Consider the following 13,498-nt stretch of genomic DNA (forward strand, 5'->3'; position numbering starts at 1 on the left):
GAAGACTGAAGGCAGGAAATGATGTGGCCTCTTTCCCTTTACCAGTTCAAGGTCTCGATAAATTTCTTTTTTTTCTGTAAAAATAGAGATGAAGTCTCACTATGTTGCCTAGTCTGGACTTTGGAACTTCTGGGCTCAAGTGATCCTCCTACCTCAGCCTCCCGAGTAGCTGGAACTACAGGCATGTGCTACTTTGCCTGGCTTAGTTTCTGACCTTAGCAGTCATTATATGAAGGATAACCAGTTTGTAACACGGTCTAAAATAAAATGAACAGTTCTCAGGCAGCCCACCCAAGGAAATTCACACATAATGAGAAACCAGAGATGTGTCTGAGTTAAAAGAGTAAGTATAAAAAGTTTTACTTTTTTGTGTAATTTTTAATACAAGACATCTAAAGTCTTAAACAGTAAGTTGATCCCATCAGGAACAAAATATGGCACGAATTCCAGAAACAAGAACATTTTTTTTTTTTTTTTTTTGCACTTAGGCTTTTCAGTCACTATGCAATGATTATCGATTCGCCAAGGACAGTAACAGTCAAATACTAGCGAAAAGGAGATAGGAGAAACATCTTTTATTTCTTCTAAAGAGGTGAAAATAATATTTTTTTATATTTCTCACTCATTTTTAAACTCTTAAAAATGCAATATCCTCTTTTCAAAGCACATGCCATCTTAAAAAAAATCTTAGCAATGTACATTTGCACTCAAAGAAAAACATGCAGCGCCATTGTCTTCTGACAAAATTCTGCATTAAAAAACCCTATGCAACTTTCTGCAAATATGTTCCCTCTTTATTATTCAGGGACTCCAAACCACAAACATTCAGTGCAATACTTATTGTTTCTTATTTCCGTAGGAAACACAGGACCAATGATGTCTTCTGACAACTGTTTCCTGATGGTTGAGCAACAGTCTCTCTTTGCTTTATTTTAAAGTACTCTTTTTAACTTGCTGATGTAAGGTATAATTGGAATTCATTAAAACTTGAGGATCCAATGGAGGGTGGAGGATGAAGGATGGAGGAGGAATACTTAAGTTCTACCCTGTGTCATAAACTTAGGAAAAAAATTTACACGGAAAAAAACGACAACCAAAAAACCTCGATTTTATCAATGCACCCTTTAAAAAGTTTTTTTTTTTTTTAAATTTTTGAAAGCAGCTTAATGTCAATCAAAAGCAGTTCCTGAGTAACTGCAGTAAACAGTCTTTTAAAATATATATATGTACATACACATGTACATATATATGTGTGTGTGTGTATATATATATATATTTGCAACGTAGCTCATTTGGTTCTGCCTTAATTTACCTCCCCAGCATTTAGTCCCTTCTTTCCTTTCAGTCCCCAATGTGCAAGTACAATAGCATCAGCTCTGGGAGTTGGCGTGGAGCAGATGTTTCTTATCACTCCTGTGAGGTCATCTGCTTGTCTGTCAGGCCAGGTTTCCAGAGTTGCTGCAGGTCATAGTTCTCTCAATCTCACAAAACCTGTGAGCATCATGGCCACCTCACGTTTTCTTCATCAGACGCCGTGACTGCCATGTGTGGAGCTTGTTGTAGGCTGTCTGGAGCATCTCTTCTATGTGACTTACCAACTGAAAAACACAGCAAGACACTTAACAACTGGGCAAAAGCAGGGGAAGTTAATCCTTCCAACCCAAATCTGGCACATATTTCAGAGTGTAGTTTTGGAGCTCCTCTGTATTTCCCCAGTCAATGAGGCAAAGTGCAAGCCCTCTGAGAAGGTTCTGTCAGACATATTTTGTATGGAAAGGAAAGACAGAAAGTGGGGGGCAGTGAAAAAGCTGTGGTTGTAATGACTGTCCTGTCATTAACCAACAATAGGACAATATAGAAGTCACAACTGTGCTCCAGGCCTCAATTCCTTCTGTCAAATAAGTGGTCTGACCTATATTTGTGATTTTCTAGATTTGAGTACTGGTCAGCCAACTAAGACCAGGATGGTAGTATACACTTTTTTTTTTTTGAGACAGAGTCTTGCTCTGTCACCCAGGCTGGAGTGCTGTGGTGTGATTTTTGGCTCACTGCAGCCTCCACCTCACAGGTCCAAGCAGTTCTCATGCCTCAGACTCCTGAGTAGCTAGGATTACAACCATGAGCCACCACACCTGGCTAATTTTTGTATTTTTAGTAGAGATGGGGTTTCACCATGTTGGCCAGGCTGGTCTCGAACTCCTGGGCTCAAGCAATCTTCCTGCCTCAGCCTCTCAAAGTGCTGGGATTACAGGCATGAGCCACTGTGCCCAGCCTTGTATATACATCTTGGCAGAACATTGGAAAAATGCCTTATTCTCCTGAAGATTCTGATTCAACAGGCCTGGGATGAGACCCAAGAATCTTTGATTTTCAAAATTTCCTGCAGTTAATTCTGCAAAATTTTGTGAAATAGTTTGCTATTTTTAGGGTTTTTTCAACTCCAGCATTTCAGTTCAACATAACTCAGCATATTACAGAAAACCTAAATGGTTTCAATGCTTCACACAATGTGCTATGTCATGTCTTGGGTCAGGACTACAGATCTTTGAATAGATTAAGAATTTTGCCCTCATCATGGACATAGCTAGGCTAGAAGTCAAAAGGATCATATGGAATCTTTTTATTTTTTTTGAGACACGGTCTTACTACATTGTCCAGGCTGGAGTGCAGTGCCTATTCACAGGTGCAATTTAGGTTTATTATAGTCTCAAACTCCTGATTTCAAATGATCCTCCTGCCTCAGTCTCTTGAATAGCTGGGAATACATGTGCATACCACAACATCTGGCTTACACTGACGTTTGAGGTACAAGTCTCTGGAATATGTTTCCTTGGAGGTGGATAGTGTTTATGTGTTTGGAAGTAAAGTTTTCCCAAGTCTGGGAGGATGGAGATGGAGATCAGGAAGTCCTAAATTCTTCTGGCATGTCAATGCTTAGGTCTGAGGGGTACAGAGTTAAAAAAAATTCCCCTTACTGCCATACCTGTTTATCATTATGGGGGATAGGAATATTCAGCTCTGTCTGGAAATTGTAAAACTTACTTATTCTGCTTGATGGGCAGCAGTATCTATATATTATCAATTGGAAGAGATCAACAACATATCCTACTGTAAGGCTGCACATGGCCCCAGCATCCTTTTTTTTTTTTTTTTTTTTGAGACAGAGTCCCACTCTGTCGCCCAGGCTGGAGTGCAGTGGCCGGATCTCAGCTCACTGCAAGCTCCGCCTCCCGGGTTTACGCCATTCTCCTGCCTCAGCCTCCTGAGCAGCTGGGACCACAGGCGCCCGCCACCTTGCCTGGCTAGTTTTTTGTACTTTTAGTAGAGACCGGGTTTCACCGTGTTAGCCAGGATGGTCTCGATCTCCTGACCTCATGATCCACCCGTCTCGGCCTCCCAAAGTGCTGGGATTACAGGCTTGAGCCACCGCGCCCGGCCCCCCCCTTTTTTTTTTTTGAGATGGAGTTTCACTTTTGTTGCCCAGGCTGGATGCAATGGCGCGACCTCAGCTCACTGCAATCTCCGCCTCCCAGGTTCAAGCAATTCTCTTGCCTCAACTTCCTGAGTAGCTGGGATTACAGGCACTCGCTATAGCATCTGGCTAATTTTTTGTATTTTTAGTAGAGAAGGGGTTTTGCCATGTTGGCCAGGCTGGTCTTGAACTCCTGACCTCAGGTGATCCACCCGCCTCGGCCTCCCAAAGTGCTGCGATTACAGGTGTTAGCCACTGCGCCTGGCCCTCAGCAAACTTTCCAACACAGTACTCCAAGCAGTTATAATCAGTTGAGAAGGCACGTGACCTGAAACCTATCTGCCATCTGTGCCCTGCTGTGAGAAGACACTCCAGGCTTCTATTCTAAGTAATGCTCTTTTATATTTTAAGAAAACCCGGCTGGGCGTGGTGGCTCAAGCCTGTAATCCCAGCACTTTGGGAGGCCGAGATGGGCAGATCGCGAGGTCAGGAGATTGAGACCATCCTGGCTAACACAGTGAAACCCTGTCTCTACTAAAAAAATACAAAAAACTAGCCGGGCGCGGTGGCAGGCGTGTGTATTCCCAGCTACCTGGAGGCTGAGGCAGGAGAATGGCGTAAACCCGGGAGGCAGAGCTTGCAGTGAGCTGAGATCTGGCCACTGCACTCCAGCCTGGGCGACAGAGCGAGACTCCGTCTCAAAAAAAAAAAAAAAAAGAAAACCCACTTAGAATATTTAGGCAATAAATACGAAAAATCTTACTGATGATTTTTCAGCTTTCAATGATAAAACTCCCCTTTTAATTATCCTAGTTATTGAAACACTGAATCTTAAATTTGTAACTAGAGTCATGTGCCATATAATGATATGCATATACGATGGTGGTCCCATAAGATTATAATAGAGATGAGAAATTCTCATCATCTAGTGATGTCATAACATCATAGAGCAGCACATTATTCACTCGTTTGTAGGGATGCTAGTGTAAACTAACCTATTATGTAGCCAGCTGTATAAAAGTATAGCATGTACAATTATGTATAGGACATAATACTTGATAATGATAATGAATATGTTACTGGTTTATCTATTAACTGTATTTTAAAATCACTATTTATGGTGTACTCCTATTACTTATAAATATAAAAAAGTTAATTGTAAAAATCCTTAGGCAGGTCCTTCAGGAGGTATTCCAGAAGAAGGTATTGTTATCACAGGAGATGACAGCTCCAAGTGCATTACTGCCCCTGAAGACTTTTCAGTGGGACAAATGTGGAGGTGGAAGACAGTGATAGTGATGATCCTGACCCTGTGTGGGCCTAGGCTAATGTGTGTTTGTGTCTTAGTTTTTAACAAAAGTTTAAAAAGAAAAAAAAAATTAAAAATAGAAAAAAGGCACCAGGCACGGTGGCTCACACCTGGAATCCCAGCACTTTGGGAGGCTGAGGCGGGCGGATCACAAGGTCAGGAGTTCGAGACCAACCTGGTCAACACAGTGAAACCCCCGTCTCTACTAAAAAAATAAATAAATAAAAATTAGCTGGGCATGGTGGCGGGCACCTGTAATCCCAGCTACTCAGGAGGCTGAGGCAGGAGAACCGCTTGAACCCAGGAGGCAGAGGTTGCAATGAGCTGCAATCGTGCCATTGCACTCCAGCCTGGGTGACAGAACTAGACTCAAAAAAAAAAAATACATATACATATATATACACACATGTATATACATATATATATTATATGAGAGAGAGAGAGAAAGGCTTACAGAATAAGAATACAAAGAAAATACTTTTGTACAGCTATACAATGTGTGTTTTAAGTTCCATGTTATTCCAAAGAATGAAAAACTTTAAAAATATTTAAAAGTTTATACAAGTAAAAATGTTATAGTAAGCTAAGGCTAATTTATTATTGAAGAAAAAAAGCTATTTTGTAAATTTAATGTAGTCTAAGTGTACAGTGTTAGTAAACTCTGCAGTAGTGTACAGTAATGTCTTAGTCCTTCACATTCACTCACTGAGTCACCCAGAGCAACTAACTTCTAGTCCTGCAGTCCTGCAAGCTCTATTTATGGTAAATGCCCTTTATAGGTGGACCACTTTTTATCTTTTATACTGAATTTTTACTGCAACTTTTCTATGTTTAGATACACAAATACCACTGTGTTAAAACTGTGTACAGTACTATGCTGTATAGGTTTGCAGCCTAGGAGCAATAGGCTACACCATATAGCCTAGAAGCGTAGCAGGCTATATAGCTAGGTTTTAAGTACACTGTGAGGTTCATATAACAAAACTGCCTGTCAATGAATTGTTTAGAACATATCCCTGTGGTTAAGTAACACGTGACTGTACTATTCTTCCCAAGGTACCTCTGGGAGGACTTGTATAACTGCACATACAAATGATCTGATGTGGTTGCTCTAACCTTGTTTTAAATACAATGCTAAAAATGCTGAGCATAAAGTGACACTTCTCAATACCTCATCCACTGACCTTCCCTGCTGTAAACAATCAGGGAAGCTGATGCCAAATAGAACCCAGGAACAGTTTTGCTTACTGTGAGTAGCGGCAATTCTATCTTTCCTTATGCTGCTAGGTTTGTGCTTGCTACTCAGTTTTTCCAAATTAATACATTAGTAATATATATTTTTGAGAACATACACATAGATTGTAAAACTTTTTGAGACAGAGTCTCGTTGTGTCACCCAGGCTGGAGTGTGGTGGTGTGACCTTGGCTCACCGCAACCCCTGCCTCCCAGGTTCAATCAATTCTCCTGTTTCCGCCTCCCGAGTAGCTGGGACTACAGGCATGAGCCACCATGCCAGGCTAATTTTTGTATTTTTAGTAGAGACAGGGTTTCACCATGTTGGCCAGACTGGTCTCGAACTCCTGACCTCAAGTGATCGGCCTGCCTTGGCCTCCCAAAGTGCTGGGATTACAGGAGTGAGCCAACGCACCCAGCCAGATTGTAAAACTTTTCTAAGGGAAAGCATGGAGCTGGTTATCACAAATGCCTTGGTTACTCATGACCTCTGGAGGGGAAGAGAGAGTGGTATGCAACTGGACAGGGGCATTCAGGGAATATCTATGGGTTATGGTAACATTCTACTCATTTTCCTGATTGGTGAGTAAACAGACAGTTGTTTTATTTAAAAAATATGTATGTATTTTATATACTTCTGAATGCATGACACATTTCAGTATTAAAAAATAGTACTTTGAGCAACAGAAAATAAAGTATCGGCAGGGCATGGTGGCTCATGCCTGTAATCCCAGCACTTTGGGAGGCCAAGGTGGGCTGATCACCTGAGGTCAAGAGTTTGAGACCAGCCTGGCCAACATGGTGAAACCCCGTCTCTACTAAAATACAAAAATTAGCTGGGCGTGGCAGCATGCACTTATAATCTCAGCTACTCAGAAGGTTGAGGCAGAAGAATTGCTTGAACCCAAGAGGCGGAGGTTGCAGTGAGTTGAGATGGAGCCACTGCACTCCAGCCTGAGCGACAGAGTGAGACTCCGTTTCAAAAAAGAAAATTAAGTACTCATTTACATGAAAGCAAAGTCAATTTCATCATTTTACTATAAAGAGAAAGAAGATCAGGCAAAAATCAGATTGCTGCCTTACATTTGTGCTTAAATACTGTCTCCGAATCTTTTCTTGGAATGGGCAGAGCTTCGTAACTTGGAATCGTTCCAAATTACTTTTCATTTTCACTACCTATAAAAGATGAGAAACAATAAATTACAGAGAAATCTCAAAGAAGCTGTAGAGACCAAGAGAAAAACAAACTGCTACATAGGAAAGTTACTTTTCTTATAGAATTTAAATATAAAAAGAAAATAAATATACCAATTATATCCCATTGTTAACACTTCAATGTGAACATCTTTCAGTCATAAACACTCATTTGGCCAGGCGCGGTGGCTCACGCCTGTAATCCCAGCACTTTGGGAGGCCGAGGTGGGCGGATCACAAGGACAAGAGATTGAGACCATCCTGGCTAACATGGTGAAACCCTGTCTCCACTAAAAATACAAAAATTAGCTGGGTGTGGTGGCACATGCCTGTAGTCCCAGCTACTCGGGGGGCTGAGGCAGGAAAATTGGTGGAACCCGGGAGGTGGAGGTTGCAGTGAACTGAGATCATACCACTGCACTCCAGCCTGCCTACAGAGTGAGACTCTGTCTCAAAAAACAAAAACAAACAAAAAACTCAACTCATTTAAATAGTCACTCATTCACTTATTCATTCATTTAGAGACAGGCTCTCACTCTGTCACCCAGGCTGGACTGCAGTGGCAAGATCATACATGGCTCACTGCAGCTTTGACCTCTCTAGGCTCAGGTGATCACCTGAGCTACTTTTTGTAATTTTTGTAGAGACGGGGTTTTGCCACATTGCCCAAGCTGGTCTCGAACTCCTGAGCTCAAGCGATCTGCCTGCCTCGGCGTCCCAAAGTGCCGGGTGTAGTGGCTCATGCCACTACACTGAGGTGGGAGAATCACCTCAGCCCAGAAGGTAGCGGCTGCAGTGAGCCGAGATCACTCCACTGCACTCCAGTCTGGGTGACAGCGTGAGACCCTGTCTCAATAAAAAAAATAAAATAAAATAATTATTGCCTTTCAGTGTATGAATATACCAAATGCTTCTCTAACCAACCCCATTCTGATAGATATTTAGGCCATTTCCTCTATCTTAGACAGTGATAGACCATCTCTAGCTAAGTATTTGCATTCCTAATTATTTCCTAAATTTCTAAACGTTGAATTTCATTTGAAGTTTCATTTGCATGCTGAAGTAAAAGCACCTAAAAAAACACTAGCAGTGGAAGAAAGGACTCTTGGCAATGTGGTCAACATTGCTCATTTTAAGTTTTTCGTTCTTTTGCAAATTAGTAGGTGAAAAAAATATTCTTTTAAAAAATTTATTTATATATTTTTTGGAGACAGAGTCTTGCTATGTTGTCCAGGCTGGTCTCCAACTCCTGGGCTCCTCCTACCTCGGCCCCACCAAAGTGTTGGGATTACAGGTGTGAGCCACCATGGTTGGCCAAAATGTTCTTTTACTGTAGCTTTCATTTATCTGCATACTGGTGAGTGAGAGCATTTCCCCTTAATCTTCCTAGGTCACTCCATTCTTTAGTGAGTTGCTTGTAAAGTATTTGCCTATTGTTCTTAATGAGGTCTTTATAAGAGCAATTTATAATATTACTATTAACGTTACATTTTGCCATTTGTCAACTGTCCTTTAATGGGTTAAAGGGGTTTTAGTGTTAAATAGCTAGTGCTATATTTATTGTCAGTTCTTTCTTTGGATTTTGCTATCCCTGAAAAACATATCAAATATAAATAACTTTACTGATGTAATTTGTTTTGGGTCTCTATTCACAGTGGCTTGGAGGTAGATACAAGCTTTAAGTTGTATGATTATTAGTTATGGAACTGGTCTGATCTGTTTCCTAATCTATAAAATGGGTACCAATACCTACTCCATAAAGATGCTGTGAGGTTTACAGCATACATGAAATAATGTATGCAAAAGAGTTATCCCAGTGTTTGTCACATGGTAAAGACTTAATAAAACTGTCCAATTTCAAAACATCTCATAAGTCACTACCACAATTATCTGGCTGTCTTCAGAACTGGTTCTAACCTTTTCTTCTAGGAATGGCGTATTAACAGGAAAGCAGGACCAGAAATGCCGTAGAAGTTCTCCAACAGCTACATATAAGTGTTTCAATTCAGACTGAATATCATTTGGCACCATCTCTGCAAAAGAAGAACGAGGTCCACAGGGTAAGAGCTATTTTAACATATATACAGAATTGAAAAAAATGACCACTCAGAGAATAAACTTGAACATGTACTCTGTCAACGCCAAACCAGGATATGCTATTTTCAGGTAAGTTAGTAATTTTGGGGCTGAGAGATCATAAAATTTAAAAGCTCTTGGGATTTTAAAGAAACTTTCAGGTTTCCTCTTTATTCTAAGAGGTAGGGGAGAAGAAAGCAGCTTTTAGTATGATATTAGAGAAATTAGCAATGTACCACTATTTGTAATAGTAAGACAGTTCTGAAACCTAACACTTGTCTAGATGTGTTTCAGAATCTGAATGTATAAAAACAAATCTACAAAATAGAAATCCCAGGATTATTCCACGGAAAAACCAATAAAAGTTCAGCACTGCTCCCAGCTTGCTTTTTAAAGCTGATTTAGGCAGAAAGATAGTAGCAGAAGATGGCCCGGCACATACGGTTTATGGCTTGCTGTGTTCCTCCCTGCATAAGTGCCCCTCCAGGTGACAGTGCCGTGATGGTACTACTGGCAGCACTACTTGAGAGAACCTGAAAAAAATGAAAATGCAGAAAAACTGATTTTCCTTTTTTTTTTTTTTTTGCCACTTTTCTTTCTTAACATTTTAGTTTTAGAACAAAAATGAAGTGTTTTACTTTTGTTTAAATACTACATCATTTACAGTGATCAAAGTGAACTATTTTCCTTGAGGGCAGAAACACAATCTGTGTAGAAAGGTGATACCTACAAATCTTCCAGGCATGCCAGGCAAGTCCACAGGGACTTCAAAACTCCCATGGTTTTGCCTAAAGCCCTTTCTTAAGTATCAATTCAATTTAACTTGGGAACTCTTACCACTGAAGGTAAAATGGAGTTTAAGGAAACAGGTAAAACAACATGTTAACCTGTATCCTTTGTTACTGTCAAATTTATTTTTCTAAGAAACAAAATCTTGTTATGTTGCCCAGGCTGAACTTGAACTCCTGGGCTCAAGCAATCCTCCTCCCTCAGCCTCCTGAGTAGCTGGGACAGACTACAGGTATGTACTCCACACCTGGCTTTGCTAACACATACCCTTGATAGCAGATTTGGGGGAGGGGGGGCGGAAATCAACAGAGCAGAACTTTATTAATTGTCATTTAATTTTCAAGGAAGTGAATAAATATAGCCAAAAGGGGGAAAAATATACTCCCCACTGTATCAACATCAACATTTAGGAAAAAACTGACCTATCTATTCAATGAGTGCCTATCAAGTGCCAGGCACTGTAGGGAGGCACTGCTATAGGGAGGAACAAATAATCTGTGAAACAGCAAGTGCACGGTTAGCATCTCTAAGATTTTCCAATGAAGTTTTTATGAGCAGAAATCCATCCATGTATAGATTGGATGAAAACATTTTTTCAACTTAGTGTAAAAGTACAGTATGGGACAACCATGAGTTAAGGGGACACTGGAGCTCACTTTATTCCTATTTTCTTTTTGTCAGATACCAGCCTGGGCAATATGGTGAAACCCTGTCTCTACAAAAAATACAAAAAAAATTAGTTGGGTGTGGTGGTGCACGCCTGTAAGTTGCTTGGGAGGCTGAGGTGAGATCATTTGAGCCTGGGAAGTTGAGGCTGCAGTGAGCTGAGATGGCGCCACTGCACTCCAGTCTGGGCAACAAAGCAAGACCCTGACTCCAGAAAAAAAAAAAAAGAAACAGATTGACTACAGCGTAAAAAAATTATGTGGGCAGAGCTGGGCATGGTGGCTCACAATTGTAATCCTAGTGACTCAGGAGACTGAGGTGGGAGCATCGCTTGAGCCCAGGAGTTCAAGGTTGCAGTAAGCTATGATAGTGCTACTGCACTCCAGTCTGGGTGACAGAAACCTCATCTCTAAATCAAATAAACACCACCACACCTAAAACAAAAGATACGTGGGTCTACTTGGGCCCCAGGGCCAGATACTGGACAACTATAGTCTAGATTGAAAGAATTGTTCAAATAATCCCAAGTTGGTTATGTGTGCATATATGTACACATATGTATTTTCTAGCTTTCTGCTGAAGGGACAATGACACCCCAACAGCAATGAGTATACCTAGTGCTCAGATATGTTTTTTTTTAATTTTTTTTTGAGACAGAGTCTCACTCTATTGCCCAGGCTGGAGTGCAACGGTGTGATCTTGGCTCACTACAACCTCTGCCTTCCAGCCTCAAGCAATTCTTCTGCCTCAGCCTCCTGAGTAGCTGAGACTACAGGTATGCACCACCACACCCAGTTAATTTTTGTATTTTTGGTGGACATGGGGTTTTGCCATGTTGGCCTGGGTGGTCTAGAACTCTCGAGTGATCTGCGCGCCTCGGCCTGGCAAAGTCCTGGGACTACAGGCATGAGTCACTGTGCCTGGTCCCAGATCTTGGTTCCTACCTTAATCCACTCAGTGCTAAAAAGAAAATTCCACACCTGGGGCGGAGCAAATACAAGATAAGCCTGGAACATCTGTCTTACTGCACCATTAAGTAAGGAGGGGCTCAGAATGATGGGGATATTGTCAGACACAGGAGAGCCTGAGTGAAGAGGGTAGGAAGGGTTGACTATAAATGGGCATGGGTAGACTTTCTGAGGTGACAGAACTGGTTTTTTTAAATCTTGATTTTGTTGGTGGCTACATAACAGCATGTGTTTATCAAAACTTGTAGACTAGCAGACTTAAAAAGATAAATTTCATTTTGGGAGGCTGAGGTGGGTGGATCGCTTGAACTGAGGAATTCAAGATCAGCCTGGGCAACATGGTGAAACCCTGTTTACACAAAAAAATATAAAAATTAGCCAGGGGTGGTGACGCATGCCTGGAATCCCAGCTACTTAGCTACTTGAGGGGGCTGAGGTGAGAGGATTGCTTGAACCTGGGAAGTCGAGGCTGCAGTGAGCCGAGATTGTGATACTGCACTCCAAGCCTGGGAGACATAGTGAGACCCTGTCTCTAAATAAATAAATAAATTTTACTGTATGTTAAGTTGTACCTTGGTTAACAGAAAGAAAAAAATAGCCTGTAATCTCAGCACTTTGGGAGGCCGAGGCGGGTGGATTGCTTGAGCTCAGGAGTTCAAGACCAGCCTGGGCAACACGGCAAAACACTGTCTCTACCAAAAATACAAAAAATTAGCCAGGCATGGTGGTGAGTGCCTGTGGTTTCAGCTGCCTGGGGGGCTGAGGTGGGAGGATCGCTTGAGCCAGGGAGGTGGAGGTTGCAGTGGGCTGAGATCATGCCACTGTGCTTCAGCCTGAGTGACAGAGTGAGACATGAGACCCCATCTCAAACAAACAAACAAACAAATCCAAAAGAATAAAAGAAAAAAAAAGAGAGCAACAGTGTTTAACTCATAGAATAAATGAATTCATGCTGATATAAATAACAAACAGAGGAGAAGGTAATGAAGGGAATGTTCTTCCTTTCACGTCAGCTGATAACGTAGAAGGGCTGATGGAATTAGAAAATCATCATTTAACAACCGCTCTTCCAGGCAAGAATCGTCAATGATTCTAAAAAAACTACTAGATGAAAGTTTGTTGTGTGGTGACACATTCATATAATCCCAGCTACTCAGGAAGCTGAGGTAGGAGGATTGCTTGAGTCTAGGAGTTTGAGGCTACATGTACGGAGATATGACTGTGCCACTGCACTCCAGCCTGGGCATCAGAGCAAGACCCTGTCTCTAAAGATAATGATATTAAAAAATAAAACATTTGGTGAGAAATGGGGTATTTACATAGTCTCAAAGTACAGCTCCACAAAATACTTACTACAAAGGGAAAAACAGTTAACTTTTTGGTGGAAAACCAGGCAAATACTACCTTTAACCAAGTTAAAAAATGTATTATCACAAGCTGGGATATACACAAATCATTTGCCTCCTGATATGACACACTGAGTAGGATACAACATTATTTCTGTGGTATTTCTGGAAAAATGCCTAATGTGAATCTAGTCACAAGGAAACATTAGAGAAATTTAAGGTCATTCTACAAAAAATTGCCCAGTACTCTTTCAGTATCAAAGTTATGAAAAGACAAAGATCGACAAATCATTCCATTTTAAAGGAGACTAAAAACACATGAGAAACAAACACAACTCATAAACCTGGCTTGGCTGCCGGACCAAAAAGTTTTCTTTTGCTATGTATGGTATAACTGGTGAAAGTGTAGATCTGCAGACTAGATAATACATCATCAATGTTAAC

General features: G+C 41.1%; 1 protein-coding gene across 1 annotated transcript in view; it reads right to left on the reverse strand.

Annotated features, from left to right (window-relative positions):
- Positions 1 to 332: 332 nt before the first annotated feature.
- GTF2H1 (general transcription factor IIH subunit 1) overlaps positions 333 to 13,498 on the reverse strand; it is a 45,874-nt gene continuing 32,708 nt past the window's right edge. Inside the window, exons 12-15 of the mRNA XM_023230759.3 lie at positions 9,728 to 9,818; positions 9,127 to 9,242; positions 7,099 to 7,191; positions 333 to 1,598 (exon numbers count right to left, since the gene is read on the reverse strand). Coding sequence (XP_023086527.1) covers positions 1,512 to 1,598; positions 7,099 to 7,191; positions 9,127 to 9,242; positions 9,728 to 9,818 — 387 coding nt within the window. The 3' untranslated portion in view covers positions 333 to 1,511. The remainder of the gene's footprint in view (positions 1,599 to 7,098; positions 7,192 to 9,126; positions 9,243 to 9,727; positions 9,819 to 13,498) is intronic.

Source organism: Piliocolobus tephrosceles, chromosome 13 (genome assembly GCF_002776525.5).
Source record: "Piliocolobus tephrosceles isolate RC106 chromosome 13, ASM277652v3, whole genome shotgun sequence".
NCBI classification, from domain to species: domain Eukaryota; kingdom Metazoa; phylum Chordata; class Mammalia; order Primates; family Cercopithecidae; genus Piliocolobus; species Piliocolobus tephrosceles.